Source organism: Cebus imitator, unplaced genomic scaffold, assembly GCF_001604975.1.
Source record: "Cebus imitator isolate Cc_AM_T3 unplaced genomic scaffold, Cebus_imitator-1.0 Scaffold43, whole genome shotgun sequence".
In the NCBI taxonomy this organism is placed as follows: domain Eukaryota; kingdom Metazoa; phylum Chordata; class Mammalia; order Primates; family Cebidae; genus Cebus; species Cebus imitator.
The window spans coordinates 1,624,848-1,638,754 of NW_016107358.1; the positions used below are offsets into that span (position 1 = coordinate 1,624,848).

The 13,907-nt window shown below is 43.2% G+C and overlaps 1 protein-coding gene across 3 annotated transcripts in view; it reads right to left on the reverse strand.

The window, feature by feature from the left end:
* FGF12 (fibroblast growth factor 12) overlaps positions 1-13,907 on the reverse strand; it is a 577,089-nt gene that overhangs the window by 246,892 nt on the left and 316,290 nt on the right. Inside the window, exon 1 of one of the 3 annotated variants that reach the window (XM_017526631.2) lies at positions 7,592-8,034. The exons of the other annotated variants lie outside the window; for them this stretch is intronic. Within the exon in view, the coding sequence (XP_017382120.1) occupies positions 7,592-7,790 (199 nt within the window). The 5' untranslated portion in view covers positions 7,791-8,034. Of the gene's footprint in view, positions 1-7,591; positions 8,035-13,907 lie in introns of those variants that run through there. 3 annotated transcript variants of the gene reach the window in all.

The window sequence follows — 13,907 nt, forward strand, 5'->3', positions numbered from 1 at the left end:
TCACCAGGCTGGAGTGCAACGGTGCGATCTCGGCTCACTGCAACCTCCACCTCCCGGGTTCAAATGATTCTCCTGCCTCAGCCTCCCGAGTAGCTGGGATTACAGGCACCTGCCACCAGGCCCAACTAACTTTCGAATTTTTAGTAGAGACAAGGTTTCACTATGTTGGCCAGGCTGGTACTGAGCTCCTGACCACATGATCCACCTGCCTCAGCCTCCCAAAGTGCTGAGATTACAGGCATGAGCCACAGTGCCTGGCCGCCACCTTCACATTCTATAGTGTATTGTAATTTGGCAACTATATTATTTAACCTCTGTCAACCCTGATCCTTTCCCAGCATTTCTCCATCTCCACAAATAGGCAATTCACTATGAAAATGTTCACCCAGGAATCATTCAGGCATCTTCCACTCCCCACTCATAGTCTAACTCTACCCACTCTTTTCATATTCTCAGCCACCAGCTTCGTTTCAACATTATCCACAGCCTAGACCAGTAGTTCTCAAACTTTTTTCAGGATCCTTTGCACTCCCAGAAATTACTGAGTGCCCCAGAGAGCTTTGTGCTTATGTAGTTTGTATTTAGAAAGTACAAGGACATTTTTCAATTGTTTATTAAAACAATAATAAGCCCCACTGTTAATATAAATAGCATGATTTAATAAAACATATCTGTATTTTCCAAAACCTACAAACAGAAATTAAGGAAAAGACTAGTTTATAAACTTGTTTGTAAATCTTTGTAATGACTGGCTTAAAAAAAGTCAGCTTGTTCTCAAGTCTGCTTCTGCATTCAATCTCTTTTGATATCCTATTGTGAATAAGCACGTAAGGATAATCTGGCCTCACACAGAAACATGGTTGAAAAGGGAGGAAACTTTTAGTACCTTTTGCAGATGATTGTGGATATATCACACAGTCTCTGGAAAATTCCACTGGACACTCGTGACAGCATGAGTGAAAAAGGCAAACAACTAGTGGTATTATGAAATATTTCTGTGAAAATCATTTTGACCTTGTGGATCCACTGAAAGATTTTCAGGGATCTTCTAGAACCTCTGTACTGTACTTTGAGAACTGCTGGTCCAGACTGATGCCCTAGCCCCCTTCCAGTTCCTTTGCTGCTACTCTGGCTCCGTTGCAATTAATTCTCTTCTCCAAAACCAAAGTCCCCAATTAAAAATACAAGGTGCATGATATCACCCCCTACCCTTGATTAAAATGCAAAATTCCTTTTAGGGTTCTCAAGGCCCCGCAGTTCTTGCCAAGCTTTCCAACATCATCAGTATCCCCTCCCCTTGTTCTCATTCTTCCAGCTATACTTGAATTGCTTCAAAAGCACTGAGCTCCCTCTCACGTCAATCTTCATGCAAGCTGGTTTTTTTCTGCCTTGAATGTTCTTCCAACCCTGTTTGCCTGTCTCATCTTTTGGAGCTCAGCTTAAGTGATTCTTTCTCAAAGAGGCATTTCTTGACCAAAAGCTAGAGATAATGTCTTCTTTTTACAAATCAGCAAACTGAGGTGCAAAGAGATTAAGAAACTTGCCTAATGTTCTTACAAATAATAAGTCAATAATTTGAATTCACATCCCACTCCAAAGTCCATGTACTTAATCATTCTGCGATGCTATCACTTAAGTTAAACAAACAAACAAAAAGATTAAACCTTACAGGGCTCTCTTTAACTTGGTGTTAACCTCTTTACTCTCCAAAATACCTGAAGCAATTGTTTATGTTTATGGTTAAGAGAGTCTGGCCCTCTGCACCCAAGTCTCCCAGAGGGTTCTTAGGTATCCCATGTGGCATCCCTTGATATCGCTGAGGCTCTGGCATTCAGACAGGAACATCTGAGCCAGGAGCTTAAGCCCAGCACATAACAACATAGCCCTGGGACTGCTTCTTCAGTCCTGACCTGAAGATTTCCATCAGCTTTCCACCTCTCTCCTCCACCCTGGGGGCTATAGATCACACACACAGCAAAACAAACCATGTAATCATGTTCCACATTCCTTGAACTTTTCATCAGATTCCCCCCAACAATAGTTTCCCGGCATCAGTTCACATTAAGTTATTTAGATACAGGGCTTTCTAACCCTCAGTGTGGTGGGAGATAAAGGCAAATTATCTGCACTGTGGGACTGGGGGCCATGTGACACTTAGTCATCTTCTGATTCCATGAATCTGAACAAGTCTTGTTGCCACTAGAGGCTTAGTTTTCTTTTTTCTAAGATGGGACTATCTCAGCAGACTGCTATAAAAAGTAAAAGAAGCAAAATTACAAAGAAATTCTATAAATCCTGAAGTCAAGTTATTATTATTAAAATTTATTATTATATGTGATTAATTTACAGGCATTTTGCATCTAAGGCTTCTTCCACTCACAGAAGCTTAGAAGGTAGCCTTGGAATCAGAGCCCTTTAGACGTGGCTTTAGAAAATAGAAAATATTTTTATTTCTTTTCTTTTAGAAAATAGAAAAAGTTTGTTTAGAAAACAGAAAAAGTTCTGTAATTCTATGGGTAAGCCAGAAGATAAAATCCAAAATGTAGTACATCAAGTGTGTCCCCTATGTCTAGCAAGTCTGTTTTGTAAAATCATCATAAAATCTATAATAATTTTATATATCAAAAGCAAATATACATGATGATATTTGCATTCAAAGAAAAGAAATAAGAAAAAATTAATCACCATTAACAAATTTACCAAAACAAATCTACAAATTTTCCAAAGCAAATTTATTCTTTCACCAAAAATAAAAGTAATGTGGCTCTATATGAGCAAGCCCAGAACTTTTTAAAATACAATTTTATGAGACAAAGCTTACATTTCTAAAGATCTTCCAAAATATTCCTATCGCTCCCTCAAATGCAGAGACTGCCTCATTTCCTATAAATTGGTTTTCTAATTCCATTTAAGAATAACAAATTCATTAAAACTTTAAAGACTTAATCTCGAGTTATGGCTTGATGAGATCTCTGTGGGATGAAAAAAAATCAAGAAATCACAATAACTGCTATTTTAAAATGTTCTTAACAATGGAAACATAATTTGTTGATGAGAATGCACTACCATAAAGAAAACAGAATTTAAAAAAACACATATAAAATATCAGTTTAAAACCTAAGGTGGGTTTCTGAAAAGTTAAAGTTTTTATTGTTTGTTTTTTTAAACAAACATCAAGCCAAATACTGTTTAATTAGGTTGATTCTATAGTTCAGATATGAGTCATACTTTTAAAAGAGAAAATACTTGCTATAAATGTAAAAGTACTTGCTATAAATATAAAATATCACCTGTCATATAAATCTTTTCTTGACCCATATATGGGCCAAAATTATTTGAGTTTATAAAATCTAATTTATATTTCATAAATCACATGATTAAACATTATGTCACCTTTGCTGTCAGCTTCCTTCTTGAAGTTTCTATTTCCTATCATGTTTTCTTCCTCTATGCAAAAGGATATGTTTTATAGCAAAAACGTTGACTGAGTATACTGTTAAATACTGTCCATTTACCTAAACAACTTAAAAGAATACTGAAATATTTTGAATAGCCACAATTTTTATAACAGCAGAAAAAGAGACTCCAAAATGTAAATGGAAATCAACAAAACTGGGCAAATTACGATTACTTCTTTTATTTATTTTACCATGTAGTGTAATTCTACTTCATGACTTTTTAAAGGGATGGGCATGTGAAATCAAATATTTAAATTATAAAAAAAAATTCTGAAGATCTTTAGGTGATAGATTTTTCATGATTGATTACTCTTTTAATGTTCTGGTTCAAGGTAAGAAACTAAGTTATATAGAAATATAAAAGCATGCACTTCACTTAAAATATCTAGATTTGGGCTTAACCAATTATGTTGCTCCTTCCAGAGAGGGTCTCATTTGAAAAATGAAGGAGTAATATTGATGACCTCCAAGATTTGTGGCCACTGAGCCATTCAGAGATTCTACAAACACCTTTCCTTCCTTGATTGTGAATGTTACCCTTTGTCTGCAATACCTCCTGAGTCAAAACATACATCATTTTGTAGTTAATCATTTGTATTAGTGTCTATTCAAAATAAAGCAAAATGTTGAACATGAATAAGCCATGTAATTCATATGGATGTACTCATAGTCTGGATACAGCAAATTAAGTAGCATCAACATGTAGACAAATATTCTGGTGTGCCTGACTACTACAGCCTTTTCACACATAAATAATGACTCAAATAACGACTATAAGAACACTCTTTTCTCATTAGAAAGTGTACAAATGGCAATGTCCTAAAGGCTTTTTCATGGTTCAATGACCTCATCCAACTTTCCAGTTCAGGGCCTCCAACATTTCATTTTCGAAGAGCTACAGCCCACACTATCTAACGGGCTCACTAACCCTATGCTGCCTATAGGTCTTCAGTAATGCTATAGGGTGGTCATTTCTGAAGTCCAAAGGCCTCCTTAGCCTATGCCTTCTTCTACAAATTACCTCTTCTACTCTTTCCTATCTCTAATTATAAAATAATGATCACAATAATAATACCAATGGTTTAAAAAAAAATACCTTCGCCCTTTGACAGAAGACATCCAGTCCTTCACACTATTTGACATTACTCTGTGCTGTGTTGCAAAGAAGGCAGGAAAAAAGTCAACTGAATCTAGTTCTAGTCTCAATTTTGTCAAAACCTAGTTGTGTAACCTTAGATAAATTACAAACTTGCAATGGCTCCAGGATTTCTCATCTATAAAGACGAGATTTTTCTGCACAAAAAATATCCAGTGTGCACCATGGCCCTGAAACTGTGTGATGTGAGGTCATATCCCGTCACTTCCCATGTTTTCATTCTGTGTTAATGTCATTCTAAATCTGAGCCCTTTATCATGATAATTTCAGGATCCCCAAACTATTTATAAAGCTTCAATACTATACATATCAGAACTTGGTTAGCTAAGAAAAAGGAGGAGAGATAATCAATGTGTCACCCCTGAAATCAGAAATACAACCGTGGCCTTTCCCATCAAACACTTGCTTTAGATTCACTTCCTAAGCCTCACTCCCCTAGAAAGTCTGGTCAATGGAACATGTGTCTCAGTGACAGAAATTTAGAGTGGAAATTCTTTATCAGAACAAATTATTCCACTTCACCACTTTACCATGTGCGAGTTACTTTGTTAGTTCACAATGATACAGCTTAGGAAGGCTAGTGGTTTCAAGAATAATTCAAATATTAAATGAATACAGCATCAAAGTGATTATAAAAGAGGTTCAAACAGTTTTTCTTTTTGGTGTTCAGCAACTTCCTCCCAATCCAGCTAAAGATTCCTCTCTGAAACTGATATGTGGAGGGTGCTATCTCTCTATAAATAGGCTTATTCCATGCTATGTGAATCATGCTTGCTGACAGCAAATCAACAGATTAATTATTTGGCTTTTGTTAGTAAAGATAATAGCACACTATCATCTTCCCAAAAAGCTTTTCCACACACCACACACCCATTCTTCTAAACTAAGCTTCAGAACAAACTGAAATGGTATACAAATACACACAGGTTGCCCTTGTATTGGGAATGTCTTAACAGGTCCTGCCATCTCTCTGCCAGATTGTTATTGTGACACTTTAGCTAAAGGAAGTCACCAGTCAGGATCCTCTCTGATGAGATGAACACTATGTACAAGAAAGGCAAATTAAATGAACACTGAAGAAAACAATAAACTCAAAATTGCCTCAAATCTCTGCTATCTAATGAGATTCTAAGGAAAAGACTACAGGAAGCAGCAAAGACAGTCATTCCTTCCTTTGCAAAATTAAGCCATGCAAAAGTAATCCACTGCTCATCTCCAAATCAACTCCAAAGGATTGGCTTATCTTATTTATTCATATATATCCACCTATCATTCTTATTAACTTGCTTTTTTAGCAGAAGAGGCTGAGTAGGATCAACTCAAAGACGTCATAAAATTATCCCAACTAGAGTGTAAGCCCGTACTTCAGAGACTGAGATATAAAAGTCACATTGAGTTCAGAACCTTGAAGCTCTCTGTAGACCACATAAGGCCCCGAAATTATCCCTTTGCACAGAAAAGGTTATTATATTTTCCATTAGATGAATTACTTTGTAGAGTTAAATCAAACTACTGCATAAATCTTCACTTTATAAAATGAACATGCTATACTAATTGAATATAAAATAATAGAGACTGGTAGCTCCCGTCTCAGGATCATAATTATTTTTGTATACTCCTGAAATCTACTTCATCATCATCACAAAATAAGAAAATGACCCTAGTATGGAGCGGACAATGTCATGAAAACCCAACGGAAAACGAAACACGGTGGCTTCTTCACAAGGCTTAATCCCAAATTTCTGAGCTGATTCTGAGCCCCACTTGTCCAGACGTACCAAGTGTCTTCCTTAATCCAACAGACCCAACCATGTACCTCATGGCTGGAAACTAAAAGCACACCATAGTCAGAGTTGCAAAGAGGCAAACTAGCCAACTCATTACAGAACAGGCTCCCTTTCTAGACAGTATTTCCTTTCACTTGACCACAATAGGGGTGGAGTATCTGCAGAATGCAAATGGCTCAGCAGCCACAACCCAGAGGACCAAGAGTCTGATGGAAGCACAGATCTCTCCGAAATTCTGCTTTCATTCTCTCAAGCTGGGAACACTGGCCTGGCTTGAGCTAGGAATCATCATGTGGAAACTTTGGGTATTCAATTTACCTTTGTAAGTAGAGACATATCAAAAAGCAACCATCTGAGGTCAGGGCTGCAGAAGAGAGTTAGCTTCAAAAAGCCCATGTGGAAAATCTCTGATCAAGCTGAAGTTTTCTTTACATATCCTGAGGCCAAACTGTGAATACTGTCTTGTTCCCTTAATGTCCCAAAAGTGTGAGTATGCTAAGTATGGTAATAGGACAGAAAAGTTAATGAGCAGAGTCCTGGGAAACCATGAGACTGGTTGGAAGAAAATAATAGGAAAACGAAGACTGTGTAAAGGAAGTGGAAGGGCATGAGGGAAAAATGAAGAGGTGAGAAATTGACAAGGGCGTCTGAAAGATACAACACCAAGTGTTGCTGGAGGAAGAGTTGGAAAAATAATAAAATTAAGTTGATCTGGTATCTACTAGGCGTCTATCACGGATTATGGAAGGATAAATGAAGAGCTGCATTAATCTTTAGGTCCTCAGTGGGCAGCATAAGCATTGTACTCTACAGATGAATGGATGCATGGAAGGCTGGATGAAAGAGCAGGAGGGAGAGAGAGAGAGAGGATGAATGAATAAGTGAATGAATGCGGTGGTCACTGCCCTCAAGGACTCTACAGGCTCTTTTGGAATGAGCACATCTATACATGTAATTCTTCTCCTAGTCAAACCCTGGATTGATCAAAGTATAAAGTGTTTTGCTGAATATGGGACAAGAAGCTATTTACTGACAGAGTGGTTGAAACAGACAAGTCTGGAAATGAGAGAAGAGAGGTCAGAATGTAAAAGAGGAATCCTGGTTCCCTTCCACGGGCGTCGCAAGGTGCTTTGAGGAAGGGGAGAAGGGTGTCCGCCTCTGGGGAGCCCACTCTCCGGGCTTCTACTGACCTGGTCTCCGCCTCACCGGCCTCTTGCGGCCGCTGCAGAAGCGCACTTTGCTGAACACCCCGAGGACGTGCCTCTCGCACAGGGAGCGCCCGTCTTTGCTGGGGCTGGAGCGGCGCTTGGAGGCCGACACCCGGTCGCTGTTGGACTCCCTCGCCTGCCGCTTCTGCCGGATCAAGGAGCTGGCTATCGCCGCAGCCATAGCTGCTCAGTGAGGGCCCCAGGCCCCAGGCTCTACTGCGCCCTCGGGATCGCGCTGCGCCGGGGCGAGGGCAGGACCTCGGCGGCCGGGGACAGGGCAGTCGCGGGGAGGCAGTGCTAAAATTTGAGGAGGCTGCAGTACCGAAAACCCGGTGCTCACACGGTTAGTCAAAGTCTGGGCAGTGGCGACAAAATGTGTGAAAATCCAGATGTAAACTTCCCCAACCTCTGGCGGCGGGGGCGGGGCTGGTCCCAGGCCCTCTGGCGAAGTAGACGTTTGCACCCCAAGGCAATCGGCCTCCAAGGGGCAGTGGGGAGTTTAGTCACACTGCGTTCAGAGTACCAAGTGGAAGGGGAAGAACGAGGTCCAAAATAACGAGCTGTGCCTCCGTTGGAGAGGCGCAAGCGTTGCAAGGTGTCCAAAGTATATCTACACATACATCCATATAAAACCCGTTTACAAAGCAGAGTCTGGACTCAGGCGGGTAGCGCGCCCCCGGTAGAAAATACTAAAAAGTGAATAAAACGTTCCTTTAGAAAACAATCCACCAACCGCACGAGAGAAGGAGAAGAAGGCAGCAATTTAACTCCCTGCGGCCCGCGGTTCTGAAGATTAGGAGGTCCGTCCCGGCAGCGTGATGTCTACAGAAAGCATCGCACCGGCTGCGGCTTTCCAGGGGCCGGCCGCCCGAGTTCTGAATTCCGAGAGGCGCGAAGTGGGAGCGGCTGCCTGGAGTCTGGGGAGGGCGCGGGGCGGAGACAGCTGTTTCCAGCTGCGGCGAGCGCGACTCCCGGCCAGCAGCACTGCGAAGAGAGCGGGAGGCCAGCGAGGGGGGAGGGCTCGAGGGAGGGAGATCCTCGAGGGCCAAGCACCCCTCGGGAGAAACCAGCGAGAGGCGATCTGCGGGGTCTCAAGAGTGGGCGCTCTTTCTCTTTCCGCTGGCTTTCCGGCACGAGACGGGCACAGTTGGTGATTATTTAGGGAATCCTAAATCTGGAATGACTCAGTAGTTTAAATAAGCCCCCTCAAAAGGCAGCGATGCCGAAGGTGTCCTCTCCAGCTCGGCGCCCACACGCCTTTAACTGGAGCTCCCCGCCATGGTCCACCCGGGGCCGCCGCACCGAGCCGGTCTCCGCACAGGCTCTGAGGGAGCGAGGGAAGGGAGGGAAGGAAGGGGCGCCCTGGCGGGCTCGGGATCAGGTCATTGCTGCGCTGCCTGTGCCCCCCAGGCTCGCGCGCCCCGGCGGTCGGCAGCTCGCAGGCAGATCAGATGGGGATTACCCGCCGGACGCAAGGCCGATCACTCAGTCCCGCGCCGCCCATCCCGGCCGAGGAAGGAAGTGACCCGCGCGCTGCGAACACCCGCGCGTCCGCTCGGGTGGGGCGGGGGCTGGCTGCAGGCGACGTCGGCTCGCGGCGGCTGCGGCTCGGGCCGGAGCTGCCCACCATGGTCTGGCGCCGAGGGCGCAGGCGGGGCCCCTAGGCCTCCTCGAGCCACCACCGGAGGCAGCCCAGCGCGCAACCCTGGCGCTTGGGGCCGGAGGCGGACTCAGGGGCCGGTGCCAGGAGGCAGGTGCGTGCGGCTGCCAACTCCCCCAACTTGCTGCGCGGGTGGCCGCTTAGAGCCGCGGGCTTGCGGGGCGCCCCCAGCCGCCGCGCCGCTGCCGCCGCCTCCCCAGGCCCGGGAGGGGGCGCTCAGGGCGGAGTCCCATTCATGGGCTGAGGCTCTGGGCGCGCGGAGCCGCCGACACCCCACCGGCTGGCTCAGCTGGAGTGCTAGCTCCGCAGGAAACTCCGGGCTGGGGCGAGAGCCACCGAGATGGCGGGTGGGATGCAGAGCCAGCAGCAGCCAGAGTTCCTCCCGCACCGCCCACCGACCCACGGAAGAGCGGAAGAGCGCCCAGGTGGGGCCCAGCTGGGGGCCGGGCTCCTGGAGCGCAGGGAAGCACAGCGCGCTCCAGGTTCCCTTTCCTCGCGCCCTCCGCTCCCAGACTCCCTTCTTTCCTCCCTCCCTCCTGCCACCCCTCTCTCTCCTCTCTGTGTCTTCTGTCTCTCCCCTTTTTTCCTCTCTACGCAATCCTACGTGATTGAGGTTTGGATGAGAAATTCTCAGAGGCAGAGCAAGGGAACTGCAGCCCGGGTCCTCTCCGTCCCGTCTCTCCCACAAGAGAAACACCACCACAGAGGGGGTTGAAGGACCCCAGGTGCGCAAGGAGGGGTGATGGATGGGGGATGGGGGAGGTGAGAAAATGCAGTCCAACCTCTTTCCAATAAGCTTGAGCACAGAGAATTCTCTGTTTAGTGAGGAAGAAAGTGAATACTGGAGAAAGTAACAATGACCTCTTGGACCTTATGTGGGGCCCCACCTATGGCTCATTTTGGAACAGGAAAAACTGTTTCCCTCCTTGGAACCCAAATTTCTTGGTTCTGACTGTAAACCTGCAAAGCAGGCTCAGTCCCTAAAAAAAAGAGCCCAAATGAGCAACCTGCACAGAGGATGACTCCAGGTAGGGTGAGAGTGTGATGTGGACAAGGACAGTCAACAACAGGCTGTGAAGTGCAATCAGGTCTCCAGACGTGCGTGTGATGGCATCTGATGTTGGAGACACTGGGCAGAGGAGTTCTCCAAGTTAAAATGCAGCATGAAGCATTAATCTCCTTCCATTCTTGATAAGTCTGGGAGTGGCTATTGCTTTCTACTTACAATTTCTATTCAAATATCCCTAATTTCTCTCCTTCAGACACTTCATTAAGCATCTAGGGTAGTGTGGAAGGATTAAATGTGTGATTTCCAAGCAAAGCCAGATATATGTTGGAAACATCCTAATGGAAGGCAAGGAAAATGCAGGCCCTGGAAGCTACTGAAAATGGATATGGGACCCAGAGGAACCCCAGGAGCTCTCTAGGTATGAGCACAAACCTGTGGACCTAGCCAAGATTGATTTGGGTGATGAGAAGGATTGAGATCTGTGATGAAGCTCAGGTCAAGCAGGAGTCTAATACCCTACAATTCCCCGGGGGCCTGGACCTTCCAGGCTCCCAGCTGGGCAAAGCAGAGGCTGGCAGATAGGGCTCATGGTACAAACAGCTGGGAGGAGGATTAAATAGGCAAGACATCCTGGGGAGAGGGAGAATCCCAGCTGTCATTTGGGGAGCACACATCCCCTGCAGCAGTTCAGTGTGGCTGGATGAAGACAGTGGATTTATCCTTGGAATTCTAGCAATATAGAACAAGACACATAAAAAAGACACATGCACCCACACCTTATGTGCAAAAGTAAGGCTGAATACATTTACAGTATGTACATCTGGATGGGGTGAGGGACATTACTTAAGAGTAACTGGTAATTCTATCAATTAGGAAAATTTTCACATTCTACAAATAAAATTATTTTCCTTTCTTGGCTGCCAGAAGACTTGTCTCCTTCTTGAGCAAGGCAGACACAGATAGTACTGTGGGCTTTGGGGGCTCCCTGCCCTTGCAATTAAACACCCAAACAGACAAAGGTCAGCTAAGGGGAGTAACCAGCTAAGGGGAGTAACCAGAGAAAGAGGCAAGAGGGGGTGTATAATGAGGCCTTGAGGAAATTATTGCTAAATTTGGAGTCTCTTTTATATCCTCAAAATGGGGATAATCATTCTCATCTACCTCGCAGAACTGAATATGCATGTGCAAGCATTCCGAAAACTGGAAAATGCCAAATGAATGAATAAAATGATGAGTGGATTTTTTTTTTAAAGAAAATGCATGAGATTCACCTGAAATGCTTGATAACATGCAGATTCCTGATGGTCTCTCAAAAACGCACAGCAGAAGTCTGTATGGGTAGATCCTAGGAATCTGAATTCTTAACAATTTCTCCAGGTGTCAAAGTTTTGGGGGATAATGTATGTTTGCAACACAAACAATGCCAAAAGACAGAAGTAAAATAGGGCACATTTCTCCGAACTGCGGTCCTGTGCACCATCCCAACTCCCCCTACAAAAGGCAAGGAAAGAGGATGTGTATTCTTTAATCTTTGTGTTGCTGATTTTTTTCTGTAGGTTTATAAGGTATGAGGGTGTGCTGATGCAGAAGGTAACCAATACAGAGGCACAGCGGAGAAGGAAGTTATGAGGAAAGATGAAAAAACAGATAACAGTTGCTGTTTGAAGTTCTCTCTGTCTTAACATGACAACATCAAGTTAGGCATTTAAAGAACAGAACAAAAACAATCAATGTCAGCTTTCTGAGTGCAACATTATTTCTGTGTTTAGATCTCTATTAAAAGAATGTAGTGTTTTGGATTCAATCAGACAACAAAGACTACTTTTTTCCTTGCACTCCTGCTGCTATTGTCAGAATGCCTTTTGGCTTTTTAAGTCATCATCAGCATCATTTACCCCATTTCCCCAGTGAAAAGAGGTGAGTATAAAGAAATTTAAGAGGTTAACTAGGACATAAATACATAGATATTGAGCTCAGAAGCAATACTTAAATCAGTTTATTTTATATCTAGAAATTCATAGATTTCCTACCTGAGCCACCAAATCTCATAAGTCTTCCTCCAAAGTTACTTGTACATTTCCAATATCTTTGCATTTTGGGATCAGGAAAGACATTAAGCCAACCTACTGATGATTTAGGTTAAATAAACCACCAGATATTTTAAAGTGTTATATCTCAGGGATACCAATACTTTGATTTTTATGCTCTGTTTGAACAGCTTAAGAATTTTTTCTTCCCATTATGAATTGAAGGAGTGAAATAAGTTTGGTTTTTTTTTGTTTGTTTGTTTTGAGACAGAGTCTCGCCCTGTTGCCCAGGCCTGAGTGCAATGGCATGATCTCGGCTCACCGCAACCTCCGCCTCCAGGATTCAAACAATTCTCCTGCCTCAGCCTCCGAGTAGCTGGCATTACAGGCACCCACCACCACACCCAGCTAATTTTTGTATTTTTAGTAAAGACGGAGTTTCAACATGTTGACCATGCTGGTCTCGAACTCCTGACTTTGTGATCTGCCCGGCTTGGCCTCCCAAAGTGCTGGGATTACAGGTATGAGTCACTGTGCCCAGCCCAAAAGTTTTAATTAAGTTGAAGAAAGTTGTCCAATACACATCACAATGATAATTATGTAATTATATTTCATTATATATATATAGTCTGTGCTTTTGGCCTCTAGCCGAACAAATAAAAACATGGACAATCTTAATTATCTCCATATTTAAAAAGGAAAAACAGAGGCTTTTTGGTCTTTTGCTTATTCATAGGCCAAGTCTTCCAAATTCCAAATCTCCTGCTACGATTAATTTACATATTCATTTTAAACATTGCGTGGAGCACAGATTGCACTCAGGGCTCTGTCAATTACCGTGGAATTCCATAAACCTCCACAATTCTCTCTGCCCTCAACAAGCTTCCATTCATGACATGATGATCTTCTTGGCTCTTGTTTTAATCACTCACTAGTTGTATGCTGCTGGACACATTATTTAACCTCTCTAAACCACATCTGCAAAATAGATAAATAACAATACTAGCAGTAACTAACTAGGCTCTTGTAAGGCTCAAAGATGATGTCATAATAATGTAAAGTATGAGAATGACCATGCTGTTGTTAAAATTTCCATTTAAATTAAGTCCCTGCCATAAAATAGAGATTTCTTAAAACAGGAAAACATACCTTATGATTCATACACATCATCATTCACTCTTGGAATGTATTTAACGAAGGCTGAAAGTTTACTTGAAATGAAAGATTAACCTTGACATTGTAACGGCAAACAGAATTTTCATTAGTGGAATATTGTCAATGTCCTTGTCTTGAGAACACAAAGAAGCCTAGCTCTGCTCATACATCATCTTACTCTGAGATCAGACCCCTGACTCAAAGCTGGGTGAATATGAGCTCATTGGGCTCTGCCACAGCAAATGGAAGAAGACTGTTTCTCCATGAATTTTATCCTATACAGTAGCTGTATTTCCATTTGCTTTTCTCTGACATACTGTGACTTACAATAGGCTGACGAAAGCGTTATAAACTACTTTCTTTTTTTTTTTTTTTTTTTTTTTTTTTTTGACCTGATTCTCTTTTTTTTTTTTTTGTTTATCTGTTTTTTTGAGACAGAGTTTTGCT